The following is a 16,040-nucleotide window of genomic DNA, read 5'->3' on the forward strand; positions in this document are numbered from 1 at the left end:
TAGTTGTTATGATTAGATTAATTAGTAATTAATATATTAAATAAGGAGATTACAAATGATGAAGTAAAATGTATATATGTGTAACCAAGTTATGTTGGAGGTATTGTGTTGGATTCTCATAATTAAAATTGAAAAATAAATTAAATAATAATAATAATAATAATAATAATAAAAATCCTCAATCTCAAATGGAATCTTTGGAAATGGGTAGTATAGGAATAAATCCAATAAATAAATGATCAATTGTCATGATGTTTTTTGTGTGCGTACAATTCAGAAAATGTCATCACGACAGCCAGTACTCGAGTCACCTCCTTTCATTTAGTGATGGTTCAAAGTTACAATGGCATTGAAAAAAAATGAGTTATGACCATTCTCACACGCTTACAGCCATCACAGCCTCCCCATGGCGACATGATCAAAATTCAGATGCCTGGCAACTGACTCATCTTTATGATGGTTGTTGTGTACCGAGGTCATGCGATCACTTTTTGTGAACTTCTGGCAAGCCGAATCAATGGGAACACCAGATTCACTTATCCACCGTGCTACTAATTTAATAACTGTGGCAAGGAAGGTTGTAAAATGAGGCAAAAATCACTTAACAATTGTCTCGCTTAGCAACATAAATTTTTGGCACAATTGTGGTCGTAAGCTGAAAACCACTTGTATAAAAAACAACTGGGATGAGATTTAATCCATTTTTCTGAATGGAATGTACGTATCTGCAGCTGAGGGTTAGCTTTGATGACATGGATTCATCTCTACAAGTTTAGGCTATTAGTCTTTGTAGGTTTGTTGTTGATTTTGCTGGACTCTTCCGCATGGATTCTCCAGGATATTAGTATTTTGTGTATATGAAGAGTTGGTGCTTGCTACATGATTGCGAAAACACGAGAAATATTTGTCTCTCTTTGTCTTTCTTTATGTGTCTGATTGACAGAGCTCTTTTAAGCCAAAGATAGATCGGATGTCCTCCAGATGTTTTGTACTGCCACTTTGATATTTCTTGTCACAATTAACAAAAAATGTAAAAAAAAAAGGTATTTGTCATTAGACATGTGGGCTAAACCAGAGGTGATATTCAGCAGGTTCTAACCAATTCTGGAGAACCGGTAACAGAAATTTTGAGAGGTTTGGAGAATCGGCAAATACCACCTCTGACTGCCCCTGCCCCATCTATTCTCTGCCTCCCATTGAGTCCCAGCTGATTGGCTGGGTCTTCTTTTCTTGCCCTGCACAGGAGAACGGAGCTGGAAATCAGGTTAGTGGGGTGGGGAGAGAATGGGATTTTGTAGTAACCTTCCCCCAGGAGTGGGGAGGGAATGGAGAGTTTACAGTATCCTTCCCCTGCCACGTCCACCAAGCTACACCCACCAAGCCATGCCACGCCCACCAAGCCATGCCTACAGAACCAGTGGTAAAGAAAATTTGAATCTCACCATTGGACTAAACCAAATGGCAGCTACCATCTCAATACATCTAGGGCATATCAAATTATGGCAGCCTGGTTTATACAGTAGAATCCTTCAGAATTACATTCCTAATTCCTAAGAAATGGAAAAATTGGTCATGTCATATAATCGTAATAATAAAAATAACAACTCTATTGGGAAGGACTCAAAAGATGGATAAAAATGCCAAGTCCAGTCTAAACGTCTGGCTGACTGTGCAACCAACCACAATAATTTGTTAAACTTGTATGCTGCCCGATTCTCAGCAACTTGGATGACTCACAGCAATCAACAAATATTTTTTAAAAAAACCCTCAATAAAACTGAAAAAATAACGATAAAAGATGGCAAGGTTAATCAAGCGAGGAACCCTACTCTGTTTTGCTGAAGGCCTTCCAGGATTCAGATAAAGGGAGAATAAAGCCAGCATTGCAGAAGTTACTCCCAAACCACACAATTCCTCTGTAAATTGGTGTTAGAAGGAACAAAACACAACTATTTACATTATATAAACTTATCAGTCTTTGATAGTGGGCAAATTCCCTTGAACTCTTAAACTCTTAAACTCTTTTGAGTTTAGTCTTAAACTCTTCTGGATTACATTCCACAGATCACCAGACTTCAGGTATCATATACTCCTAGAAAACAACAACAACAACAAGATGGTGACTAGGGTGATTGAATTAAAGCCCCAGCCATTTTTATGAACACTGCACCTGCAACACACATAAAAAGGGGCAAATCTTCAACTGAAACAAGCACAGCCATTGTCTTTTTAAAACATTTTGGAGATGTCCCTGGAGGGGGTATTGACCTTGACTAGTGCAGTAGGCCTCAACAGGGGTAAAGTGAAGCAGTGGTGGGATTCAAATTGTTTTACCACTGGTTTGGTGGGCATGGCTTGGTGGGCGTGCTTTGCCTAAAGCCGGCGCAGCTTTCCCCATAACAGCTGAGACCTGCAGCACCAATCAGATGAGAGGATAAAGAAGAGAAAAGCGCAGGGGCCGATGGGAGGGCCAATCCTGCTCTTTTCTCTTTTTCCTCCTCTCAGCTGATCGTTGGCTTTTTTTATTACCGGTACACAGGGGTGGGATTCAAATTTTTTAACAACTGGTTCTGTGGCCGTGGCTTGGTGGTCATGTGTCTGGGTGGACATGGTTTGATGGTCATGTTATTGGCTGGGTGTGGCCAACTCAATATTATATCGAGGTATGCATCTCCTCACCTAGCCTCTCATGACTCTGGGGATTCTGCAACAGTCGTAAGTGTGAAAAATGGTCATAAGTCACTTTTTCAGTGCCACTGTACCTTTGAATGGTCACTCCACACAAGCAAAGTACCAGCAAAGGAGGGGAAAAAACTCCAGAGAAGTTCCTGAGACAGGAAGTCTAGTCCTGCCAAAAATGTAATAAGGGTTAACGGAGAGGCAGTTTCTGTAAGCAACACCAGAATGTTTCCTTCCTGCCTTCCTTATAGGATTAGGCCAGTAATTTCTTCTAACAACCGGTTCTCCAAACTGCTTAGAATGTTAACAACCCGTTCTACCAAGTAGGTGTGAACTGGTAAAATCCCACCCCCGCTGGTACAGCCGAACCAGTCCAAACCGATAGCATACCACCACTGAAGTGAAGTATAACAAAGAAAAACGACCTTTTAAAATTGTATTTCAAATCTTAGCTCCCTCAAAATCTGTGAAGGTTGGACTCAAAAGTCATCTGCTAAAAATATTGTATTGGTTTTTGCTGTATAGCAGGTGTGAGGCGTTGGCATCAATAACATCGTCAGGGTTGCAAAGTTGTGCTATATCGTTCAGTTAGACATTCATATGAAAACGGTGAAAACAAATTATGCATGCCATATTTTTTTTACTGTACTTTAAATATTGGGGATTCTTGATGTATAAAAAATGCAAACCAAGTTATATTAAGTATCTGGTATTCAAACCACGTTTAAATTCTCAAGGCATTTTGAAAAAACAAAAAAACAAAAGGCACCTTGGGAAATAGAGGAGCACAAAGGTCTATGGTACATTTTGATTTTATATTACAGTACGTTTTAAACCTAAAAAGCAATGGGTTACATTGTGTAGCAGATGAAGTTTAGGAAAATGAAATGTTAGTTTGCATTTTATTTCTGTAAGACAAATAAAGATATTTTTCAGGTCATCTTTCATCCAAATCTGCATATGCTACCACCTGCATATTTGGCCTAAGTGTTTTTAACAGTTCCCGCTTCCTGTGAGAGATTTCTCTGCATAAATATTTAGGTTTAGGCTAGTGGGTCTCACCATAGGTTGTTCTAATCAAAGCTAAGCTGTCAAACCAAGGAAGAAAAGTGCACAAACAATGTTCTGCAACCAATAGCAACCTTGACCTTGGGGAACCAGCATTACAAAACTGAACAGACCAGGGTTGACTTCTGTATTAATTTTGCAAATATGTGTCAGGGTTCCGATGAATGCTCTAATTAATTCATGAGCCTTGAGCCAAGTTTCAAAAGAAATCCAATTATTTATTAGGAGGAACATGTTGGCACTTTTCTGAAGTGCAGTTGACTCTGCCCTATGTAATTTTACTGTTCAACTGTGACCCTGTTTCCCCCCTCCTCCCAGGGTGTGTCATAAATCACACTCTCCAACGAAGCACTTTCGTGGGCTGTGGAAAACACGCCTCTCCGGCTGGGCTTGGTAACTTGAGACACAATCTGGAAAAAGGTATACGTGGAATGTGCTTCTGATCATAGCAATGAACCTCCTTCTTATGGCAACTGGAGAGCAAGCCAGGAATGTTTTACGAGTTGACAATATGCTTGAAAGAGAAGTTCTGTAACTCTGTGACCATTGTGTAACACTCTTCCCTGTGTATTAGTGATATTCAAGATCCTTGATAGTTGAATGGCAATAATGGTTTGGAGAGAGAAAATTAAAAAAGGATTAATAAAGAAGGAATATTGATTGACACTTGCTGTATATACACATAGCATGCATAATCTAGGATCAATTCTTCCAATCTGTGGGTTGGGAATTTTGCACTGTGCTTTCAATATTGCATCCAGAAATTGCAGGTTCAAGAAGGCCAATCTAGCTGTAGGGAAAATAAACCACTAAACCAGACATGGGGGTGGCCGGTATGTGACACATTTGGCCTGTGGGCTGGGAGTTTGACAGTCCTGGTCTATATGATCTAACTTGCTAGACTGGGATAGTTAAGAGAACAAGTAGAAAATATATTGCAAATATATATTTCTCAATCCACTTACCAGTACATATAAATGGAGAGATGTAACTATCTGGTCTTTTTAGATCATTTAGGGAAGACATATATAACATTATGAGCCATGGTGGCACAGTGGTCAGAGTGCAGTACTGCAGGCTACTTCTGCTGCCTGCCGGCTGCCTGAAATTAGGCAGTTCAAATCTCACCAGGCTCAAAGTTGACTCAGTCTTCCATCCTTCTGAGGTGGGTAAAATGAGGACCCAGATTGTTGAGGGCAATATGCTGATTCTGAAAACCACTTAGAGAGGGCTGTAAAGCACTGTAACGCAGTATATAAGTCTAAGTGCTACTACTATTACTCAACCTTGCTCACCTCAACTCCAAAAATTCTCACTGGTAGTAGTGGTGGTTGAGGCATTTTGGGAATTGAAGCCCTCTCATTTGGAAAATATTCAGGTTAGAGATAGCTTGAAGAGCTACCCAAAGATAATGCTATTTTATAACTATAAACAGTCTGTAGAATTTGTCATGTAGTACAAATATCCCCCGTTTTAAAATCATGTCCCCCAGATTCTACAAAACAAAGTAGACAATGGAAAGCATCCCTCAAATCAGTCTTCCTTTTTAAAATGCATTTCTTATTTGTTATCTTTGTGTTTCTTGTGGTCCACCGGCGGCCTGCAGCACTGGCAGCAGAGTCAGATAGTGGGGAGGAACATGGGATAGTCTGGAGTCTGGGGAGGGCTCGGATGAGGGATTTGCATCCGACACAGAGATGGGGCCAGAGCCATCTGAGAGTTATGTGCTGACTCCAGAGCCTCCAGAATCTGACATCAGTGAGGCAGAGGAACAGGGGGAGCGTGTTCCCAGTGCACCTTGTGCAGAGCTGTCAGAAGGCAAGAACAGTTAAGACAAAAGGGGCAACTCGGGAGTAAGGCTTGGAGATGATTGGCCCCTCCCATAAGTCATAAAGGAGGAGCAAAGGGACATGAGCCTTTTCAGGAAGCAACTTTGTTCGTTCTGGTCGGTTAAAATCTGAAACTCCATGTTGACTTTGTGCTCTGTTTGGCCTTGTTCAGCTAATTGGCAATTTAGTCGTTGGCAGCATTTCAAGGGAGATAAAGGTGGGTGCTTATCAGCCTTATCCCAAAAGACTGTGGCAGACTTCTGTTGGACTATTCATAAACTGTTTGGGACTCATTATGGGCTGTGAATGCATATAATTCACAGCCATTGAAATAAAAACGTTTTGGGGAACAGTGTGTGATTGTTACTGTCTCAGGAAGTCTTGGTCAGAACAGTGTTGGGGAGTGAGTCATGGCAGAAGGACACTGCTTGGATGCTATCTTTTTTAACAATGTCATAGCAGGAGCACCATTAAGGGGCATCTGAATTCAAGAGCTTCAGGGCCACAGCTGACCTATAGGTCTACTTTGCGCAAAGTGTTTTTTGCACTGCAGCAATATTACCTATTGGAAGAGGTTAGTCGCATGGATAGTTTCAGATTGTGCAATGCATACAGCTTCTCTGAATTGATAGGCAGCCCTTGTTTTGCAAGAAGTGAAATCTGACATAAGTGAGCAGATGCAGTTGGGTGTTCAGAATGTAGAATTGATTTTTAAATTGCGTCGTGGTGCCTTTGGGCAATGTCATCTTGCACACCTACTTGCCTTCTGGCCATGACCCTGAAGGGCTTCCATAGTTGATCATCAAAAAGGTGATCCAAGATGGACATTAACTGTTAATTGTCATGGGTTAAGGATTGTTCATTAATTTCCAGTCCAAACCTAGACACAAAAATTCCTTGCTTCTGACATTGGTTGGATATTCTCCTCTGAGGGAGTTCTGCACCGCATCCCATCAGTTGCATTTGAAAAAGGAAATAGTGTTGGCTTTTTACTATCTGTTTAGAACATTTATTTCATACCTATCCTTCATTAGGAAACTCAGGAAAGCATGAATTCAGTAGGAAAGCAATCTCTTGTATAGCCTTATTGTTTTGTTTTATTGAGGTTTTTTTTTTGGTGCGTTTGAATCAGTCTTGATTCTTGGCACTGCCTGAACACATTTTCTCGGCAAGTTTTCTAGGCAAGATTTTGGAGATGGTTTGCCATTGCCTCTTTCCTAAAGCTGAAAGAAAATGACTAGCCCAAGGTCACCCAGCTGGCTTTGTGACTAAGTGGGACTAGAACTCATGATTTCCCCATTTCTAGCCTAACCACTTCACCAAACCAGCTCTCTTGTAGTCTTAGTACTGTGATTAAATTTTCAAGTGGTTTGAATAACATCTTTGGCTTCTAGGAGCCCCAGAGGACCATCCTTGTAATGTTAGGACATCATCTGAGTGAGAGGGATGGCCCTTTAGAGGGATTGAGGAGTGGTGGGATTCAATTATTTTAGTACTGGTTTTGTAGGCGTGGCTTGGTGGGTGTGGCTTGGTGAGCGTGGCAGGGGAAGGATACTGCAAACTCTCCATTCCCACCCCACTCCAGGGGAAGGGTATTGTAAAATCTCCATTCCCTCCCTACTCCTGGGGGAAGGTTACTGAAAAATCCCATTCCCTCCCCACCCCACTAACCTGCTTTCCAGCTCCGTTCTCCTGTGAAGGGTAACAAAAGAAAACCCAGCCAATCAGCTGGGACTTGGTTGGCAGAGAATAGATGTGGGCGTGGCCAGTCAGAGGTGGGTTGAGGGCACATTTTGGAGGTTAGATATGTGTTACTGTCATTGTTTGGGGAGAGAATGGATGCCTTACATCTTATAGAGGCATAAAGCACCAATCATGCTCCAGGATGCTTCCCTAAATAGAGAAAATTATCCCATTTGGACAGGGGTGGGATTCTACCAGTTTGCACCTATTCGCTAGAACCGGTTGTTAACATTCTAAGCAGTTCAGAGAACCGGCTGTTAGAAGAAATTACTGGCCTAATCCTGTAAGGAAGGCAGGAAGGAAACATTCTGGTGTTGCTTACAGAAACTGCCTCTCTGTTAACCCTTATTACGTTCTTAGCAGGACTAGACTTCCTGTCTCAGGAACTTCTCTGGAGTTTCTCTCCCCTCCTTTGCTGGTAGTTTGCTTGTGTGGAGTGACCATTCAAAGTTACAATGGGACTGAAAAAGTGACTTATGACCATTTTTCACACTTACGACTGTTGTAGCATCCCCACAGTCATGAGAGGCCAGGCAAGGAGATGTGTGCCTTGATGTGAGTGATATTGAATTGGCCACACCCAGCCAATAACATGACTACCAAGCCACGTCCATGACCACCAACCCATGCCCACCAACTAAGCCATGTCCACAGAACCAGTTGTTAAAAAATTTGAATCCCACCCCTGCATTTGGAAGAGAAATGTTTGGGCTTTTTCAAGAGATGAAATAATTACCCATTTACTTCCTTAACTCCTTAAGAGATTGACTATTTCACCCTGTCTATTTGACAGGAGGTATGTATGCCAAAAAAATCACTTCTGGGGATTGGATGTGAATTTTTGCCCATCAGTTATGCAACTCAGATATAATATATGTAGTTAGAATTTTAATACACTCTTCTATAATTCATTCATTCACTTAACATATTCATATACTACTTCCTGTGTCAAAATACCTTATTTTACTGTAAAAGAAGAAATAAAATACTTAAAGCAATATATTAAAACACTAAAAAGCAACATTAATTGAAATGTACTCATTAAATCATGGGAGCAAGAAATGACTGGATGAAAAGGTAAGTTTAGGAGCTTTTCAAATTTCAGGAGACCAAGATCTGCCTCTGAGTAGTTGCTCTGTAGACACAACAACGGAGATTGGTGTGGCTCACAATAGGTTGAGCAGTGGGTTTGGTTTGGCATTTGAATACAGGCATTTATTTTAGATCAGGAAGAATTCTGGGAGTTGAAGTTCACAAGTCTTAAAGTTGCCAAATTTGGAGACCTCTGGTTTAGATACTTCAGCAGACATAAAACAAGACAGCAGATCTTTGACTGGCAGATCTTTGACTATCTACTATCCAGATGTTTACCAGGCTTGTTCATTTTTTTCTCCTTTCCAGGTTCAAAGACAGATAACCATTATGTCTCTCCTAGAAGCTCTTTTAAACATGCCACCCCACTACCGCAGCTTATGTCTCAGTCACTTGATGGGATGGACAGCTTTCCTTTCCAACATGCTCTTCTTCACTGATTTTATGGGACAGGTAAAAAAAAAAATCAAAATGTTTTGGAGCTAGAAGATTCTCAATAGGCGACCGATCCAATTATGGGCTCAGTGCAAGAATCCAGTTAAAGTATCTACAGTATAACAAATGTCACTTCAGTTTTTGAGTTTCTGAATACATCATTCTGGGAATAAACCATGGCTCTTCATTTACAGAAGTATTTTTATTGACAATATGCAGAATTATTCATTAACAGCTCAGAGATCCCAGGGAAATAGATGCCTTCAGGCTTTCTATATAGATTTGCATTGCTGGGGGATTCATTTGCATTTTATTTGAAAATCTTGGCTTTTGTTATCTTCCATATTATGAAATATCCAAAATACGAAATGTCAGTGTTTAAAATGATGATTCCCTGGAGCTCCCAAACAAATGCAGTTCTACTTAAAAGTTTAGAATAAAGCTAAGAAATGGACTGAAAATGCACTATTGGCCCCATTCTCTGTTTTTCATCTGTAGATGTAACATCTCCTTTGAATCAAACTCAACTGAAGACTTAATGGACATATACATGGGATTTGCTTGGGGAAAATATAGAAGTAGCATGTAACTGTCTTCTGGGAAGTTTATTCAGCTTACAGTTCTAGAATTTTCTTAGGGAATCTTCATTTTAAGTAGGAACCAGTCAATCCTGTTTAGCTTGTTGTAACCAAGGTTGGTTGGAAGCTGTCATCCAGCCGACTATAGATTCAGATGCTTGACACCTGGTTCATACTTATGACCATTGCAGTGTCCTGGGATCATGTGATCTCCTTTGGCGACCTTCTGACAAAGTCAATGAGGAAGCCAGATTTGCTTAACAACTGGGTTACTGACTTATCCGCTGCAGTGATTCACTTAACAACTGTGGTAAGAAAGATCATAACATGGGGGAAATCTCACTTAACAAATGTCTCAGTTAACAACATACATTTTGGGCTCAATTATGGATATAAGTCGAGGACTAACTGTATATAACAAATTCTGGCCTTTGGGATTTCCCCTTTTTTAAACAATGAGATGTGTAGGTTCCATGCAACAACCGTTTCCTAATCCTGTCTTTTTGATGCACCATAGATAGTGTTTGAAGGTGATCCTTATGCCCCTCACAACTCCACTGCTTATCGGACCTATAAAAGAGGCGTAGAGATCGGATGTTGGGGATTATGCATCAATGCCATTTCTTCTTCAGTCTATTCTTGTGAGTACCATTTCAACTTGACTGAAATTTAGTCACCACCTTATAAAAAAGATGTGGAGACTGTAGAAAAAGTGCAGAGAAGAGCAACCAGGATGACTAGGGGACTGGAGACTAAAACCTATGAAGAACGGTTACAGGAACTGGGCTTGGCTAGGGAAGAGAAGCACCAGGGGAGACATGATGGTAGTCTTCCAATATTTGAGGGGCTGCCACAGAGAGGAAGGGGTCAAGCTATTTTCCATAGCACCCGAAGGCCAGACAAGGAATAATGGATGGAAACTGAACAAGGAGACATTGAACCTGGAAATAAGGAGAAACTTTCTGACAGTGAGAACAATCAACCCATGGAACAGCTTGGCCCCGGAAGTTGTGGGAGCTTCATCGCTTGAGACTTTCAAGAAGAGATTGGACTCCCATTTGACAGAAATGGTGTAGGGTCTTCCGCTTGGGCATGCGGTTGGACTAGATGATCTACAAGGTCCCTTCCAACTCTGTTTATCTGTAATCTTTAAATTCCTGAAAGCAAGTGTTCAATATATAGGGCTAAATGGATAGCAGTATTTATTTATCAAATGTTAATACTGCCTGGATTCTGGGAGGTGTACAAATAAAATATTAATATGTAAAAATGGTATATAAATTTAAAATGTTTTAAAAGACTAGGGTGAATTAAAAATCAGTTTTTCAGGGTGCTGGCCAGTCCCACAATTGCATGTTATGAACAAAAAAAGGGGAGCAATAAAGGTTTTAATTAATATTCAACAGAGATAAAAATGGCTGCCATTTTAATTTCTCTTCCCAATCTTTTTTCTTCCAACAGATGTTCAAAGAGCTCTGCTACCCTTCCTAGGATTAAAAGGACTCTATTTTGTCGGTTACCTTCTTTTTGGACTAGGCACTGGATTTATTGGGCTGTTTCCCAAAGTCCATCCTACTCTGACTCTGTGCTCTCTGTTTGGCGTCATGTCCAGCACACTGTACACGATACCATTCAACCTTGTTGCTAACTACCACAAGGAGGAATTGGTGAGTTGAAATGGAGGGCTGTTGTCTTATTTGTCAGGGTTCCAGCGATTGCCCTAATTAAATCATGAGTCTCGAGCCAGGCTTCAAAAGAGCCAAGATTTATTAGGAGCAACATGTCGGCATTGACCCATATGAAGCCAACTCTGACACACATGATTTACGGTCACCTGTGACCCTGTTTCCCCCCTCCCCCCGGTGTGTCATAAATCAGATTCTCCAACAAAGCGGGCTGGGTGTCATCAATCAAATGAAGGATTTTCATGGGCCGGTAGCCTAGCTACAATCTTTGTAAGATAAGCATGGAATGTACTTCTGATTTTAATTTCCATACTGCTCCTTCAAGCTTTCCTCCCTCCTGCTTATGGCAACTCAAAAACAAGCATAGGGATGCTTTATGAGTTGACATTATCATTAGCTGTGGAATCCTTACCCATTGGCTGTGGAATCGTTCATCCAGCTCACCTTCAAGTGGAGGGAAGTGGGCGAGTGACTGTGAAGTAAAGGAAGGATCCCAACCAACTTTCTTTACTGCTAATATCTTAGAAACCATCTGACTGCTCTTGAACCGAGTTGTAGATACTGTTTAGATTCTCAGGCCAGGGATCGATGGGTTTGGTTCTTGCCTGACTCTCACCTGATTAGGAGGTAGTGATAATCCACTCCATTAGCTTTGCTTCCACTTTGCACAGGGATAGAGGTTGCGTTACAACTGTAATGGAGCTTGCTGACTGCCCAAATGCACAGCAAGCTCCATTGACTGCGGGGTGGCCCGGCCATCAGAACTTCAGAACCAGGTCATAAATTTGAATGAGAGCTACCTTTATTTTGATCAAACCAAGTAGGGATACCCACTCATAATGCTATTAAATGCTGTTTCAAAGAGGGTTGCTTTCAAACGTGCCTTCTCGGTGGTGGCTCCCTCCCTCCGGCAGCTCATTCCCCTCCCCTGAGGTTAGAATGGCTCCACTCTAATTCTCTTTCCAAAGGAGCTGAAGACCTGGTTCTGCCAGTGGGCTTGGGGGAACCCAGAGCAGGATGGAGCCCGTTAAATAGCTCGTGTGATCTTCTGTCGCTGGGGTGGGACTGGGGTGTGTGTGATTTTTTTATATGAATTTATTTGATCCTTCTCACTAGTTCTGCTGTTTTAAATGTGGTTTTATACCTTGTAAGCCACCTTGAGTTGCCATGGCAATATAAACTCAATAAACAAATAAACAAAAATAAATAAATAAAAAAATAAATTTAGAATAATTCACGAAGCAAAATAGCACACATTTCTTCCCCACATTTATGTAATGCCCCGTTTTATAACCCGTTATCTACTTCCATCTCCTTATGTTCTGTCCCAAACTTGGTTCCACGAGAGTAAACCCAAGACAAAGGTAACAGCACAACCTTTTACTCTCTCATTCTGTGTCTTCACAGATAAAAGGCTGCTTCCAACTAATTAGCTCCGATAAGGAAGAGCCTTGCCAAGTTTTTGCAAGTCCACCAAGAACAACAGATAAAGTTCCTAAACAATAAATCAAAGAGTCTCCAAATACCAACTCAGATATTGTAACGTCCACCAGGGCCGAATATCAAACTTCTTTGCTTTCTGCAAAGAACTGCACTTTCTCAGCTGGCTTTTATCTTCCCAGGGAGGGCCTTACTCCCGAGTCACCCGTGCTGCTGCAGCTGCTCTTTCCTTCGAGCAGCCCTGCACGCATGCACACTGGGCACAGGCTCCTCGGGGACCTCTTCATCATTGCTGCCAGCCTCCACAATCTCCGAAGGCAGCATTCCACTCCCATCTCTGCATCACACGCAGGCCCCTCATCTGAGTCCTCACTCTCCGAGACCTCAGCTGTCCGCACCTGCTGCCGGTGAACCACAACACCTTACTGCAAGATAAGATGCAGAATGGGATGGAATGTATCATACGAGGGATGCTTTATTTCATTTACAATGTCATTAACATTCTCGAATAAAGCAGCCTTATTCTTCAGGTCTTCTGAAAGCGAGTCAAGATAACTACGCTACAGAATGCCACATCTTTATAGATTCTTGGGCTGAACATGTCCGCAACCTCACCTCTCTGATGTGAAGAGAATAAAACTGAAGATGAACTGAGAAACAGTATCTGCCCCAAATGCCCGCAGCGACCTTCCATGGCTCAGGGTGAAGTTAGCTCTTGTGCTGTGCTGAACATATAAATTGGACATGACCAGAATCTACAATCAGTGCCTCTCTCTCTCTGTGTGTGTGTTTTGGAGGAATCAAATGGAAACTTTCTCTTTCATCCTTAAATATGCTAAGCCTAGGTTTAAAGTATCTCACATCTCGGTGTGATAATCAGAGAAATTTTACCCGTTTAATCCATTTCAAATATAAACTGTAACTTGAAAAAGAATCTTCAATCTAGTGCCACTTATATTAAAACTTTCATCCAGTGAGGAAAATAGCAGAGTTCTTTGTGAATTTTGATATCCGCCCATTTGATTGCTTTATTTTATCCCATGGAAAATAAGAGTTTATATTATCCATTATGTGGGTTCTGAGAAATAAAAAACAATTCTGTAGATTAATATCAATTGCTATCTAATTTTATGAACTATTAGAAAGAACACTTGAAACAAGACTTTCTCATGAAAATCTTTGGAAAACGGTTCTCAAAAATGGTTAGAAAGGTTTTCAACATGTCTTTTAACAGTTTCATGCACAATCTAACCACATTTAATTACTATGTACTGAAATTTTAAAGTAAATTAGTTTTTACCAAAACTATTTTCTCACATTTTCCATAAGAAAATGCATATTGCCTCATTAAGAAATAATGGAGCACTATCAAAACGAAGGGAGTCCAAGCTTGGCAACTTTAAGACCTGTGGACTTCAACTCCCAGAATTCCCATGGCTGGCTGGGGAATTCTGAGAGTTGAAGTCCACAGGTTTTAAAGTCAATGGGGGTTATTTCTCCTGGAATAACATTTCTCCAGATCCTTTAATGTATATATCACTCCACATACAATATGGAGCCAAATGTTATCCTGTCAACATGTTTCTCAAGTCCGAACATCCCTGAGATAAATCTTAAACAGAAATTTCATCTTACAAATTTTTCCTGGAGCTATGATGCACTGAATAGAATGAAAATTCTGAGCAAAAATGGCAAGGAATGGAGCTGTTTACAGTTTTATCCATACTGAATAAAGTTCTCTCAAAACCAACCAGAGATTTCCAGTGAGTGTGCACAAGACTATAATGAAGAGGTTTTGTAATCTTGAAAACCTTTCGAACAATTTTTAAGAAGCCATCTTAAAAGATTTATATGAGAAAGTCTTTCAAATGTTCTTTCTAAACTATCCCCAAAATAAAAGATTTAAGAGAAAAAACAGATCTTTTCATCCAGAAACATTTCCACGTTATATTTAATATTTATAAGCTTCTAAATGAATTTGTATATGATATCCAATTAGGTTAGATTAACAGAGTTGGAAGGGACCTTGTAAGTCATCTAGTCCAACTCCCACCCAAGCAGGAGACCCTACACCATTTCTGACCAATGGCAGTCCAGTCTCTTCTTGCAACCCTCCAGTGATGAAGCTCCCCAAAATTTCCAAAACTAAGGAAACTCAGCACTTTTTTAACAATGGAGTTATTCTTGTTATTAAAATTATTTGCTTTTTCAGGATTGTAAAACCATTTAATCTAGAGGTTGCTTAGTCTTACATCAAGAATTTTTTTCCCCTTGATTTCCAATCTTAACACCCTCACAAAATTCCTAAATAGAATAAAATAATTGTAGTAACGTGTGGGAATTGTTATTTAATGAAAGTGAAGTGCTATCATGTTTTCTATAGCCACTGTCTTTTTCTTTCTTTTATATTTATACTCCGTCTTTCTACGTACACATTACTGAAATTTATGCAGTACTGGGTTCCCAGTTGTCTTAATACTGATGTGGTTTGACTGTGTCATCACCTTTTAACCACCCCATAATCCCTTGTGGGGCATAGTCTGGGCAACTGAATGAAGCTTAGCAGAGTGTTTGATGGCCAGGTGCCCTTCTTATCACCAATGCGGAGTTTTGTTCAGCAGATATATTCTCATTGTGCCCTGAGGGAGAAACATCTGCCTCTACCTAGGATAAAACTTTGGCTGTGTGACACCAGTGAATAGACAATGATTGGACAATCTGAATGATAAGTTTGAGTCAGTTGGCTTCATATCCTTCTCTGTTTGCTTCCAGAATCAGAAACACGATGAAGCTGCGGACTCCAGCCGAGGAAAGGGTATTGACTGTGCTGCTTTGACCTGTATGGTCCAACTGGCCCAAATCATCGTTGGGGTGGGCCTAGGTCTCCTGGTCAGCGCTGTCGGAAGTGTGGTGGTGGTAGTGATCTCTGCCTCTGCTGTTGCCTTGCTGGGTTCCTGCTTTGTAGCCTTGTTTGTTCGGTACATTGACGAAAGCAATAAATAGTTGATTTGTGGTAGTCATTGCTCCTTTTCTTATCACCACCCACCCAAAAGAACATTGGTGTATTTTGGTCAGTATAATTGAAGACAGTCCTCACAGGATCTCTTAGCTGTCTTTTTGGCAGAAAGCCTGCTTGATTTTCATCTCTCTTTCTCTATATATATAAAAGCAAAAGACCACTCACGCATTATCACAAAATCTCCAGAACCATAAAGACTACAAACTTGAAATTTGTCACGTATGTTTCTCTTGGCTTCTAGGCGCTCACTAAGAAAGGATTTTTCAAAATGAGCATCAGAGATTAGCATTTTGTATATTATGATTAACACACTCTGATGCTAAGGAGTTCTACTCCCCCTCCCCACCTGGAAAGAAATCTGTTCCAAATGCAAAACACAAGCAGAGGAGAGGAGTTTCAGTTTCAGTTTTAGTTTCACAGCACCAAGCAGCTTTAGTACAGAACAGTTGAGCTAAGCCACGCCCAGGCTCCC

At 40.7% G+C, this 16,040-nt stretch overlaps 1 protein-coding gene across 3 annotated transcripts in view; it reads left to right on the forward strand.

Annotated features, from left to right (window-relative positions):
• SLC45A2 (solute carrier family 45 member 2) overlaps positions 1–15,565 on the forward strand; it is a 29,741-nt gene extending 14,176 nt beyond the window's left edge. For 2 of the 3 annotated variants that reach the window (XM_026713689.2, XM_087927393.1), the window contains 4 exons: positions 8,721–8,864; positions 9,942–10,065; positions 10,886–11,091; positions 15,322–15,565. In XM_026713689.2, coding sequence (XP_026569474.1) covers positions 8,721–8,864; positions 9,942–10,065; positions 10,886–11,091; positions 15,322–15,552 — 705 coding nt within the window. In that variant the 3' untranslated portion in view covers positions 15,553–15,565. Of the gene's footprint in view, positions 1–8,720; positions 8,865–9,941; positions 10,066–10,885; positions 11,092–12,516; positions 12,841–15,321 lie in introns of those variants that run through there. The other variant, XM_087927392.1, reaches the window with a different exon arrangement.
• Positions 15,566–16,040: the final 475 nt, after the last annotated feature.

The sequence above is a fragment of the Pseudonaja textilis genome, chromosome 2 (assembly GCF_049901715.1).
Source record: "Pseudonaja textilis isolate UNSWEBS1 chromosome 2, rPseTex1.2, whole genome shotgun sequence".
In the NCBI taxonomy this organism is placed as follows: domain Eukaryota; kingdom Metazoa; phylum Chordata; class Lepidosauria; order Squamata; family Elapidae; genus Pseudonaja; species Pseudonaja textilis.